The sequence below is a fragment of the Crinia signifera genome, chromosome 8 (assembly GCF_055691185.1).
Source record: "Crinia signifera chromosome 8, ASM5569118v1, whole genome shotgun sequence".
NCBI classification, from domain to species: domain Eukaryota; kingdom Metazoa; phylum Chordata; class Amphibia; order Anura; family Myobatrachidae; genus Crinia; species Crinia signifera.
This window is the reverse complement of record NC_139224.1, coordinates 72,507,330-72,521,696: the sequence shown is the minus strand read 5'-3', so window position 1 is coordinate 72,521,696 and position 14,367 is coordinate 72,507,330. Positions and strand designations below refer to the sequence as shown.

The window sequence follows — 14,367 nt, the reverse complement described above, 5'->3', positions numbered from 1 at the left end:
GATACCTGTGAAGCCCACGAGGTGACACGGATACCAGTGAAGGTATCCGCGTCCGCTCGCCACGCTTCGCTGTGCTCGCCACACTTTCTATTCTCAACTCCACGCCGACGTGGATAGTGGGGGTATGAAAAGGTCGTAGGACGCGTACCGCTGCCCCTCGCGGGCTTGCTGCGCTCGCCACGCTTCGGGTTGGCGTTGATAGTGGGTGTGATACGGTGTGAAAAATGACATTTGGGGTGCATTTTACATGATTTGAACACATGTCCATGATTTTTGTGAAAAATGGCATTGCATCGCATCGGATCGCATGCGATGCGATCACATGCGATTTTTTCACGAATGCATTAAAAATCCAGTAAAATCGCATCGGCATGCGATGGGAGCCGTGATAGTATACAAGTACCTGATTGAGTCCACATTATACATGAATTTAACAGGATGTGAAGTTGAATTGTGATTCTCCATTAGTTCTCGAAATGTGGACTCAGGACCTGACCAGAACAGTAAAATGTTGTTGATATATTGGGAATATCGAATGACAAATCTACTGATGTTTGGGTCACTAAAGAAAATGTCCCACTCAACATCGGACATATATGTGTTGGTGAGCGATGGGGCCACATTCAACCCCATCACCACACCCGATGTTTGTAAATAATGGGCGCCTTCACAAAAAAAAATTTTTTTCGACAAGACCATCTCCAATAATTCAAGAAAAAATGAGACGTCTGGACCATTGTACAAACTGTTATCAAGCAATCGTCTCTTCATGGCCTATATCTCCGATTTGGTGTGGGATGCAGGTATAAAGGTTGCAGACATCTATTGTAATAAGGAGACATCCCATAGGTAGAGGGTCCATCCCCTCTAATGTCAATAACAGCAAAGTTGTGTCCTTCCAAAACTTGGGTTTAACCTGGATAATTGGTTGAAATCCAGGTAGACCGATATCGAGGGGCTAGCTCTTTCAGCCGATATCGGTCTACCTGGATGGTTTCATTCAACCAGGTAAAACCCACGTTTTTGAAGTTTGAGAAAAGCCTGATTAAAGGGCTGAAACCACTGCCTGTTTATTGTTGTTATTTCCAAGTCCCGAGCGCCGCGTCACTCCCATCATATCTATCTATCTATATATATATATATATATATATATATATATATATATATATATTACACTTACCCCCCCACTGCGGAAGGAGTCCCAACCGGCACACGAGTAGTGAAGAAAAAAGATGTGGTTTATTCCATAAGTACAAGAGTTATAACAGCGGTCCCTGGGACCTCTGCTATAACTCTTGTACTTATGGAATAAACCACATCTTTTTTCTTCACTACTCGTGTGCCGGTTTGGACTCCTTCCGCAGTAGGGGGGTAAGTGTACTGTATTACTATTATGGACCAGGCACCGAATTCTACTGTTTAAATGATTGGAGTGCCTCCCTGTTACCCAATCCCTTATATATATATATATATATATATATATATATATATATATATATATATATATATATATATATATATATATATATATATATATAATCTGGAAATCATACAGTGCGCAATAAGCGATGAAATATCTCTGATCACAGTCCAAATCCTGTGGTGTTTGAATGCACTCAGATCTCTCCTTGATCCGGCAGCACTGTTCTCCTGTGTCCAAACAGGTGTGTCAATCTAAAAGCAGAATAAGAACAGGCGCTCCATAGTGCAGATAAAAGATGTAAATTTATTGAAAACAGGTAACAAGGGTAAAAAAATATACAATGTTATGCACATAAAAAATAACAAATAAAAAAGTATGTGCAACTTATAGACTTTTTTTTGTGATTGACCTAGGCAACAAACATAAGACCCATGTGGATTATGTATTTTGAAAATCTATAGCATGAGGATGTGCCAAGGCTAACAAAATTCCAAGTCTACTTGAAAATGTATATTATGTAGCTGATTGACAGCAAAGGTATAATGTGTTTTTGACTGTTCAAAAAAGTAGCCACGAATGCTCCCTATTTTTTATGTGTAGAGTTCAATAAAAGTTATGTTTTAGATTATTAATATTATCATATAATTAATTAATAAAAGAGTGCGCCCAAAAAGGCACATTTGTCTTTCTGTTCACTTCTTGTGAACAAATCCCTTCTTATTCACGCCAAATTTATTAATCTGAGAAGGAGTTACTTTGTAAGCCTGAAAAGCATTGGTTTAGGACATTTATTCTCCACCACTACATATGACGTACCTGACCGCCTAGGCAGCCATAAGCTGTGCCACTGGTCGTTGCAGCACTGTGCAGTTCGGCAGGTATGTGCTCCCTGTGTGAAAATTGTACTGTCTCTGCTTATATTGTTACCTACCTGGCTGTTGCAGCGACCAGTGGCACCACTGGTGGCTGCCTAGGTGCTGTACAGCTCAGCAAATATATGTTCCCTGCATCTATAATCTCCAGGGTAATCTAGCGTATACCTGTATGTGTTATGTATATATGAACTGTCACTGTTTAACTGTACCTAACTGGCTGTTGTACAGCAATCCAAACTGAATTCCTAGTATACGCAAGTATACCTGGCCCATAAAGCTGATTCTGATAATAAACACAAATTGTGTGATCACTGCCACTGGGTCCAGAAAATCGGGTCCCTCTCCCGGCCTCTCGGAAAGGTGGGCAACCCTCCCGGTTTCTGGGGGACCCCCACTTCCCCCCCTGTTTGCGGCTACCTTCCCAACAACGGGATATGCCGATCTCTGATTAGGGGGCTGGGCTAAAGTGGCAGAATCGCGTCCTTTTAGTCCCGCCCCCTCCGTGGTGATTGGCAAAACTGTGTAATTTCCATAATGGGGCAGGGCTTAATGACGTCGCGCGCAAGCCCCACCCCCGGCCTCCTGCTTTAAGTAAGTTAAAAAGGTCTGCAACCCTGAGCTATATCCAAATAACCACAGTGTTCTCCCTCTTTGGTTTCTTATATATATATGGGGAGATACACTAGATGTGTCCATATAGCAGTATTAAAACACCTGGTACTGTAAATACTAAAAATATATGCATAAAAATAAAAGTCCAAATATAATTTCACTGTTGCTTTCTATAATTAATAGATAATGTGTCCGTTTATCCACTTTGTAACCTCCCAGTTTAATGAGGGGTATGGGTAGGAATGCAGATCTGCTATAAGCTTAAAAGTATTCATTAATAATTGAAAAGGGGTTTAGTCAACCCATATTACAGTATACTCACAACACCTAAGTATGGGGGATTGTATTCCCTGGGTTCCCATATATATGGGAAGATGCACTTGGATAAAGCAAAAAAAGGGGGGGGGGTACAGCGCTAGGTTTAACTGAAATGAGTATGCACTACCACAAGTACATAAGTATAAAGCATTTATTGTACAAAGAAATAATGAGAGCTCTCATAAAAACATGTATAATAATAAAACAATGAATAAAAACAATCAAACAGAGGCTCTCTGATGTAAATATAGCTCCACAGTGTATGCACCAGCACATATATAGTTACCAGAGGGAGACGGGGAATGTGTGCGATCTCCTTGGTGATTTGGCTGCATTAAGTAAGTCCCAATCCGGATGAAATGCCCAGTATATCCAGGAATCTGGTAGAGATGGTTTAGGCAGTCCTTAAGGTATATGAATACCAGGCTTGATGTTGCAATGGCTGCTTGAGAATATAGGTCCTGGAGGGGTATAAACTGGTCCGGAAGTAAAGTGCAGGATTGTAGTGCAGTCTTGGTTGGTGCAAACAGGCAATAAGGTGCAGTGGAGTGGTATATAGGCTGCTCAACGCGTTTCGACGCTAGCTTGCGTCTTCATCAGGAGCTGGGGTATGGGGTCTTGTCCAGAGACCTTATATTTATACCCAGAATTAATTGTTCCCTTGATTGCAGGTGTGGGAACTTGGATAGGTATTACATTTAATATGGTTAAAAACATACATTGAGTACATTAAAAAAAAACAATGTGGTAGGCATGCACAGGAGGAATGTGTAAAACATTAATATTACACAAATTAGCAGTAAAAACAACCGATTTTAAAACACAGTATATGGTCATGTGATAATGTCACATGATCGGGGTTGGTCACCTGATCCCGGATGTGATCTCAATGATCCATCTCAAATCAACCAGTTAAAGCAATATAGATGGTATCCTATATGGGGGTAGATAGCGTGATATATATCGCGGGGTGATGAGATTTCTATGAAACGAGTAGGTCTATATAAGATTAGCGTCCGCGCTCCATAGATTCATGGAGGTGTCTGCCTCACGCACTTCCGGTTGGCAGAAGTGCGTGTGGTTGGCGGAAGTGGTCGTTCTATGGGAGTCAGGCGTCTCCGTGGATATTGGAGGCGTCTGGCTTCCGTATTTCCGGCTGGCAGGGATACGTATGCTTGGCGGAAGTCACTCTGCTAGTGCCTCTGATCCAAGTCAGGAATATCTTTATGTAGCACTCTGTTTGTTTCCGGAAGCTGTGTGTCTGGAGGGCGGACATTGGATTACACTATACACATGGTTGGCAAATTATTCAATTCTGTATATAGGTAAGAAAACAGTGATATAGGGAGATATATATATATATTATAGACAATAAATAATGATGACAAATTATAATAAGAAACTAGGGAGATATATATCTCTTTCTAATGGAGAGACTTATGGTGGAAATTTATTCATATAGATTATATAAGAAAAATATGACGAATAACAGAAATAAAGAAAATCAAAATATAATGGATTCAATATATATTCAGCTGTTAGTATATGGCAAATAAGATATATAATATTAACGTTAAATACGTTCCACATATCATTTTAAACATTCTGGTATATATCCACATAAATATGGACATACACCTGGATGTGAATATATCTCAAGGAATCGTTCACAATCATGATATATATTTAGTATGTGACCTATGCAATTAAGCATCATGCACAAAAATAAGCTAGATTGTGACTAAAGACTAGACTAGTGGATATTATCCCTTGTTATGGTGTAGCACAGAAAATACATCATACAGAGGGGATAAGAGAGAAAAGAGGGAGTGGATGAAACGGGGGAGGGAAGTAATGACAGAGGAGTATTTATATTACACTGTTTAGCTCTAGTGCCTCATTGAGGCCGTCTGGATGTAGGCTGTTCAATTTGAAGGTCCAAAAGACCTCTTGACGACAGAGGGTCTTGTACCTATCCCCCCCCCCCCCTCAAAGAGGGGGGAATGTGTTCAAGACCGACAAGTTGTAAACCTTTGGGGTTGTTTTGATGAAAATTAAGAAAGTGTCTGGAAAGACTGTGGTTGGTTATACCCTTAATAATATTCCGGCGATGTTCCATGAAACGGATTTTGAGAGGACGTGTAGTTCGTCCTACGTATTTTAGGCTGCATGGACAGATAAGCAAATAGATGGTGAATTTAGTTTCACAATTAATGAAATTCCTTATTGTGATGGGTTCATCCTCAGTTGGTATCTGTAGGGTTCTATTGGCGGCAAAGTCACATGTGGTGCAGCGACTCTTGCCGCATTTATAGAACCCCGCAGGTCTAGAGATCAGCCATGAGTCTATGTTCGGATTCTCTGTTTTTTGTTGTTTTTCTTCACTAGATGTTTTTAAGTGGCTAGGGGCCAGAATGGTCTTTAGGGACTTGTTTCTTTTATATATAATAGTAGGTTTGTTTGGCAAAAGGTCCTTCAAGATCCTTGAAGGACCTTATATATAATAGTAGGTTTGTTTGGCAAAAGGTCCTTCAAGACATCGCTGCAGATATCCCTCCGGTGATTGAGACAACCAATATCTACTCTCACACCTTTAATTAGAGGACTGAAATGCATCGAACGAGCCACTTCTCCTCCAGCGGCAATCTACATAGCCGCACACATCGTGAGGATCTTCCAGCTTCATTCATTCTACAAAGGATCCACATCTTCTGTTAGTAACGTGCACTTACCTGTCCCCCAAAAAAGTGATCACAAATTACATCCAGACGTGTCCATTGAGGCGGGGTTGTATTTATTTTATTAATTCCAATTTACTTTTATTCCCCACCTATCTATTTTATTATATATCATTGTTCTTTTATCTGTACATTTCATGTACCTGCATGTATTTTAAACAGTAAAATTTGTTATATTGTACCTGCATGTATTTTAAACAGTAAAATTTGTTATATTGTTATAAACCACTGAGTTACATTCATTGATACAAGCGCTGCTAGACCCGCCTAGTGCGTGTCTTTTTTCCCTTTTTTCTCGAGTGGGGAGTGACTGCCCCCACATTCTAGCAGCTGCTTCTTTTGTAGATTAAGCTCATTGCTAAGCGCCTGATTATTCCTAGTGAATATCGCCTTCCTGTATAAGGGCCCTATTCTGATAGCTGGGGATCCCCCTTTTCCAGGGATACCAGAATTTTGAAAATTGGCCCTGGTGAACTGGAGATATCCAACTTCAAAGCAGCAGTCCACATCCGACCTGTTAATTGCAATTCCCAGTCATATTTCTCGGGTTCTCTCTGACTTAGAATTTTTCTGAAATTCCAAAAGCTGGGACTCGACACTAGCGGCTTGTCTCTATCATGCCTAGAACCAGAGATATCAGCCTTCCAGCAGTCGGTCCCTGCTACAGCTCCAAACGTCTGGTTTACAGTTATGGATTGCTCTGGATCCTGATCTCTGATCCCCAAGTTCCCAGCACCTCCTGAAAGTTGGGACTCTAGGTTTTTATACTATTAAAGGCTAAGAAATCTATTTCCAGATAATGGTGATTTCTGCAGTCAAACAAGCTCCCCTTCCACCGGAAAATGACCGGAAAATATTAAGCCCACTTCATTATCCAACCCTCCCCTGCATATAAAACACCCCCTACCTCCCTGGAAGTCATTTACAAGGGACCCTTCATACAGCTCAGTGCCCCCTTCCACACGTTAGTGTTCTCCCTCCCACCACCTGGGCAGTAAAGGAGTAATTAGCAGAAGTTACTGCTCCAGGTCCTACATGTTGAATGGAAGATAGAGCACCCCCTGCCACCCGTGGGACATCAAAACTGCTGCTGATAGCACCCCCACCCATAGGAGGGGAGAATGGGTAAGGGCCCCAGTGCATTGCTTTGCCCAGGGGCCCACACTGCTGTTAAGACGGCCCTGGATAGCCGTGACCATCAAATGATGTGGAAGGTAACTCTCAGGTAAACTTAGATGTGCATGGACATTCTGTAGGAAGTGGGCATGCTCAGAAATGCATCTGTGCATGTGCAGATGCACACCATCGGTCGACCCTTGCGAACGCGTGGGGGGAATCCGAATGGACCTGAATAAGGTGCATAGTGTGTGTGTGATTGTAGCATGTAATAAAACTACTTTTCTTAAGTGTCTGTTTTTTTCCCACTATTTCCATTGCTGTAGAACTACAAGACCCAGTGGCCTCTTTAATGCCACACATGCTGGGACTTGTGGTTCTCTGCCTGCAGGTCATGTTTTCTGGGAATTGTAGTTCCACAACAATGTACAAAAGTTATGGCTATTTTTACACAACAATCAACCCAGTGCTCCCAGCCAGGGGCAGGGGTAAATCACACCTCTAGGGTCCCTGCCCGTGTTGACCAGCCACAGGGATGAATGCTTTGACCGGGGGGAACTTGCGAGAAATTTCCCCTGGCTATGGCATTACCCTGTTGGCTGTTTGGGCCCGGTGCTGGTTGCCAAATACGGGGGACCCCTATTCATTTTGTCCCCCTGTATTTTGAACACTGTCCATACACACTGGGCATAATCTAACCTTTAGAAGAAGGCTTCCCTCTGCTGCCCAGATTCCGTTGGCACATTAGCATAAGTGCACATGTCCACTTTTCTAGGCTAGAGCATAGCACATTCACACAAGATCCACTATCCAGGGATGGGAAACCTTTGGCACTCCAGCTATTGTTGAACTACACATCCCAGCATGCCCTGCAACAGTTTTAGCATGGTTAAATAGCAAAACTACAGCAGGGCATGCTGGGATATTTAGTTCAGCAATAGCTGGAATTACAAAGGTTCCCCATCCCTGCTTGACTACAATAATTGGTATGGCACTGCCTCAGACCCATTGTTTGATTTAAAAAAAAAAGTCCTATAGTAGCTTCCTTAAAAACTGGGGCAAACTGTTGTTCATTTTAATGCAATCCGCTTTTATTGTTTAGCCAGCTGTCCACAGTACACCCACTTTCCTTTTACTCTGCTATTACATATGTGACTGGTAATTTTGTGATGAGCTCATTGTTTGGATTTTGTGGGTGTTCAGCTAAAAACTGCTTGAGACTTGTATTCCCCAAACTCTCAGTTTAATAGAGTTAAACAAAATTCAGCTATTTTAATGTTAGGCCTAGACATAGAAAGCAGTGCTAGAACCATTATCCACTAAACATGATCCTGTGATGAGAAGCCAGGAAGGAAGATCTGAAAACACCATCATAAAAAGTTAATGTGCATTACAGATGTGAAACAGCAGCAGAAAATCAACTTTAAAAACTCTTCTAACTTTCTTGTATTTTTCTTTCCTTTGCAAAACATCAGGACGATGCAAAGATACTCTGTCAACGATTTCTGGGCCAACAACTCAAAACACCTATGGTCGTAATGAAGGAGCCTGGATGAAAGATCCACTGGCAAATGATGAGAAAATTTATGTTACCAACTATTACTATGGAAACACTTTAGTTGAATTTCGCAATTTGGACAACTTTAAACAAGGTAAACATGAGGCTCTTTTCACCACCTAGCCCCAATAATATTTTGAGTCTACTAGCCTCATTGATGCACATATCCAAGTCTTCCTGTTGCTGTATCTCTGTGTACTATCTTGGAGGGCTACTAAACAAATATCTCCTTTGGGAGATATCATTCAGCATTTGTCTGATAATATGAGCTCCTTATGAAAAGCATTTTTTAGGATCAGTTTAAGGAGACGGCTAATGGCGTGATTAAGAATGGCTAAGAGCCACAATTCCTGTAGCCCCGGACACTGATTTCTGTTTGCAGCCTCATACAGTTGTATTAAACAAATCTGTGACTCTAGGGCAAGGGGGGTGTGACAGTCGGGATTCCGACAGTCATTAGTCAGACATCGGAATCCCGACTGCACAGCATGGGGAGCGCAATGAAGCCCCTTGCGGGCACGGTGGCCATCTATTTATTCTCCCTCTATGGGGGTCATGGACCCCCACAAGGGAGCAGTCGGGATTCCGACGTCGGAGGAATGACTGTCGGAATCCCGACTGTTGGGGAGCCGTCCGGCACCCGGCAAGATTGAGCTGTGAGGTTACCAAGCTGTGGTGCATTTGCAATGACAATGACACCCCCTCACACCTAACAGGATTGACCCCTTAGAAATGAAAATGAGTAATTGTATTCAAAGCATTATTTGTGCATGATAATGCAGGGATAGACTGCAGAGAATCAGAATCAGAATAATCTTTATTGGCCAGGTATACTTGCGTATGCTTGGAATTTTTTGTGGTAACAGTGCAGCATCAAGCAGGGAACACAAGGGGGGTGGGAAGAGAGGCATAAATATACTTTACATCATACATTTCACATATATCTAGAACAGTTAGAGTTAGTATTTAGTATTTGGTACGTTCAATACTGTTTAGTTGGTGGACAGCTATTGGGAAGAAGCCTTTTGTAGTTCTTGTCGTCTTTGCTGGGATGGACCTAAAACGTCTGCCTGACGGAAGGGGTTCAAACAGGTTGTGGCCAGGATGTAGCTTGTCCGCCAAGATCTTTCCTGCACGCTTATTGACCCTGGCTAGGTATAGTTCTTGGACAGTGGGGAGCTCCGCCCCAATGATCTTTTCTGCCATATTCACCACTCTTTGCAACCTTCGTCTGTCATTCTCGTTTGCTCCTCCGAACCAGATTGTGATCGAGGAGCAAAGGACAGACTCTACTATGGCAGTGTAGAAGATGAGCAGCAGCTCCTGCGGGATGTTGAATTTCTTGAGTTGCCTCAGGAAGAACAACCGCTGATGAGCCTTCTTGACAGTTGTAATGATGTTGGGACCCCATTTGAGGTCGCAGGAAATCTTTGTTCCTAGGAATTTGAAGGAGTCGACCCTCGACACTACTCTGTCAGATATTATGAGTGGGTGCATGGCATTTGGTTTCCTTCTGAAGTCCACCACCATCTCCACCGTTTTGAGGCGGTTGAGGTCAAGGTTGTTTCTGCTACACCATTTAGTTAGCCGATCCACCTCCCGTCTGTATGCCGACTCGTTTCCATCCATGATTAGGCCGATAACAGTTGTGTCGTCTGCAAATTTTATCATTTTTACTGACTGTTCTGCTGAGGTGCAGTCATTTGTGTAGAGGGAGAAGAGCAGGGGGGAGAGGACACACCTAGTGTGCCTGGAGCAGCATAAACTTACTGGATATAGCAGATAGCTGTCACTCTATTCCACTGGGGCTGGAAGGGGGGTTCAGCTTCATGTTGATAGGGATGCATGGTTACAAGGGTGCAGAGCTGATAGGTAGCATTGAAGATAAGGGGAGGAGTTAGATAGTTCATAGCTCTGCATCTGGAATATTCTGCCTCTTTCCAGTTTGAGACGTTGTGGAGATAAATATGACCATTTTTTCACTGGAGAAACTTGTCTTGCTTTCTACTCTATCCCTCTTTACTTTATCTTATAATTCTTTGCCTTTTCTCTGGTAACTTTTCTTCCATTATTCCATCCTTTCCTAGTCTTTCATTTTCTTTATTTCTTCTCAGTGATTATTGTAATTGTGATGGCGGCTAGGCCCAGGCGCAGCTGCACGTTTCGGGGGGGCGTAGGCGCTAGGGTTACGCCAGGTGGTAGTGTGGGGACCAGGGCCAGAGCTAGAGCCCATAGTCACGGATAGGCAAGGGTTGCCTCTTCTTTGCCGCGCCGGGGCAGGGGGGCCAGAGCCGCGGTAGCTGGTGCAGTCGTGGCTGCGTCAGAGGAGACCCCTGGCAGCCGCGTCATTGGTGAAGGCGCCGGACGCTGAAACCTCGGAGCCCGCCATGTGAGGGGTGGATGGGCCGACTGGATCGTCGGTCCAGCGGAAGACGCTGAGGCAGGTGGCCATGCGTGCTCCAGGGATGACACTGCCCGTGGTGCCGCCACTGGGTTGCGGCTGGGGATGTTCTGTCGCGTGGGGTGAGGAGCTTTACTGGTAGGTCCCGGGCTGTCAGAACCCCCCACGTCAGTCTGACGGCTGATGTTAGGGTTGCCGGGCAGGTACAAGGAAGCAGGGGACGGTGCACGGAGTGCAGGGCTCTGCCTCCGGTGCCATCTTATGGCCATTCTGCTCATTCAGATAATGGAGGCGGCAGCGCTTCGCAGCCCGCAGGTAGAAGTAAGAATAAAAGGGGCAGCAGGTTAGCTGCCAACTCAGGGGTGCTAGGTAGGCAGTCCAGCGACAATGATTCCTCAGTCACTGTCGCTGATATGGAAGGATCAGCCAATAGTATGGCTGGGGATTCGTGGGAGTGGCCCAAGCAGGGCCCCTCCGCGGTGCTGCTCGAGGATACAGGTGTGAGAGGTAATGCCAGGAGTAGGCGGCAGGCCAAAAGAGGTTTGGTTAATAGAGGATTATTAGGGAATGGAGGCGCTGTCAGAAGTATGTGTGTCCCTGGTCGCTCGTATGCCGACGCAGTTCAAGGGGTTAATTCCCCTTCCACTGCGATGACATTTTATACTGCCGCCATTTCATTAATATGCACAGCGGTTATTTCTGCTGTTGTAACCCTGCTAACCACCGGGCCAGGTGGGCAGGGGCGCGCATGTGGTCAGGGGGATTCTTCAGCGATTGCTGCTGCTGTATCGCAGGCTCTTGTGCCTGCTTTTGATGCAGTGACAGGTGGGTCAACCACCACGGTTGGTCCAAGATCGCACAGGGCCGCGTTAACTGCTGGTAGGGAAGATGTTGATGTTTTTTCTGCAGTTGCGCCTTCAGCAATCAGCGAAATGGAAAGAGCTTCTTCAAGTCGTGCAGCAGTTGGCGGGTCGGAAGGTGATGCAGCAGTAAGAGGTTCTGGTGAGTCTTCCGATCCAGAGTGGTCGAATACAAAAGGTTCAGCATGGTCTACAAGTGAGGGATCAGATGGATAAGACAGTGTTAAGAAGGATACAAGGTCTAGGAAGATAAGGCGCAGACATAGGTGTTCTGACACTTCCCAGACGTCAACGTCCTCCGAGGGATTCTCCTCCTCGGATGGCGGGGTATAGCGGGTTAAACGTGGGAAACGTTGGCAGAGAAAATCCTCTAGTTCAGGATCATCCAACGTATCAGTTGTATCTGATTTGTTGCAGTGCGGAAGTACCGCTGCGAAGCGGGGGTTATGGGCTCAGGATAGAATTCGGAAGGGTATATATGTGAATATATTTGCCCTTACGAGTAAGGATAGAAGGGCTCTAGTGGCCGCAAGAAAAAAGGGTTCTTTCAGTGAGAATAATTTCAGGTGTTATGGCAATTGGGTGAGGGGTATGCTTATGTTTGCTGCATGCTATTTGGAGACTCACCCTGATGGATACATGAACTTGGTACATTACCAGTTCTTAGTTCATCATCTGTTCACCTCATATAAAGGTTTCATCTGGCGAACCTACAATGAGGAGTTCAGAAGGAAGCAACATGGCCACGAAGTATATGATTTTGGTAGGAAAGATGTGGAGCTATATGTCAATGTTACCAATCTTACTGGAACGGCGAAACACTGAGAGAATAGGACATGGTACAGGCAAGCTAGCGGAAGACAGCTGGGTAACCAGAATTCTTCAATGCCGGGTCATGGAAAATGCTTTGCATTTAACAATGGTCAGTGTAATCTGGGCAATAAGTGTCGGTTTCGACACTCCTGCATCAGATGTAATGGTGCGCACGCAATCAAGGATTGCACAAAACCAGTGTCAGGGTCGAATAATACGTTCACGACTAGGAAAAGCCACGGTTCAGCGGCACCAGTCCAACACGCCAATTAAGCTAGAAGCGATTCTTCCCTGGTTGTCTAGATACCCAAATATAGCAGATGCAATATTTCTAAGGGAAGGGTTTGAGTCAAGTTTCCGTTTGCCGATCTCGGGTTTTGTTGGTCAGTACCATGCCGGGAACCTTAGATCGGCGGCTGAATTTCCTGAGGTGCTTAGGAGCAAAGTTCAGGCTGAGGTAGGGTTAGGCAAGATGGTAGGCCCCTTTCACTCTTTGCCTATTCCAGATTTGGTGTTATCACCGGTGGGCGTTGTTCCTAAGAAGTTCCGGGGAAGTTTAGACTTATTCAACATTTATCTTGGCCTAGGGGTGCTTCCGTAAACAATTGCAGAAGAGCATTGTTCGAATCTGCATAGGAGATAGAGAAAAGTTACTGATATGGTGCCCTTATATGCAAGCTTGATGTTGATTCAGCTTTCCGGTTTTTGCCCCTTCATCCATCTGCTTTTAAATATATGGGTTTCAAGTTAGACAACGGTTTTTATGTTGATAAATGCTTGCGCATGGGTTGCTCAATCTCTTGTGCATACTTTGAGCATTTCATTACCTTTCTGCAATGGTGTTTGCAGGAGGTTACCGGCGCTAATAGTATAACTCAATACCTTGATGATTTCCTATTTGTGGGTCCACATAATTCGAACTTCTGTAGGAGGTTGTTGAACAGTGCATTATCACTATTTGGTGATTTGGGTGTTCCGGTGGCAGTCGATAAGACAGAAGTCCCTTCGGAATGTTTAGTTTACTTAGGCATAGAGAATGATACAACCTCGGGGTCTTTGCAGACTGCCTAGTGAGAAGGTGAGGCGTTTACACGATGAAATACTGTTTGCACTGACAGCTGGAAAATTGACCCTTCAACAGGCGCAGTCATTATTGGGTTTGACTTTGCATGTAGGGTAAGGTATTTTGTAGGAAATTGGAGAGGTCGACAATAGGTATTAGATGGCCTCACCATTTTTTTACGTTTATCAGCAGAAATCAGAAGAGACCTTTTAATATGGGAAACGTTTCTAGCTAAATTTTATGGGGTACGCCTATGGCAGGAACCCGCTGTTGCTAACTCTGAACTCGAACTGTTTACCATTGCAGTGGGGAGTTCGGGCTTTGGCGCAAACTTCTCGGGCCGATGGTGTGCAGCCCGGTGGCCGTTTCCATGGAGACAATCCGGCCTGATAAGGAATATGCTCCTCTTGGAGATTTTTCCTATTATGGTTTAGAGTTATGGTGTGACTCATTGAAGAACAGGGAGGATGTCTTTTGGTGTGACAACTTGGGAGTGGTTTTTGCTTTGAATAAACTGAAGTCCACTTCTATGCCCGTTCTTAGAGTCTTAGCTAGGATTGTCTTGACATGTTTGGTGAACAACATTACGT

General features: G+C 44.2%; 1 protein-coding gene across 1 annotated transcript in view; it reads left to right on the top strand.

Moving 5' to 3' along the window:
* Window positions 1–14,367, top strand: part of OLFML2B (olfactomedin like 2B) — a 244,089-nt gene that overhangs the window by 218,422 nt on the left and 11,300 nt on the right. Inside the window, exon 7 of the mRNA XM_083156672.1 lies at window positions 8,558–8,734. Coding sequence (XP_083012798.1) covers window positions 8,558–8,734 — 177 coding nt within the window. The remainder of the gene's footprint in view (window positions 1–8,557; window positions 8,735–14,367) is intronic.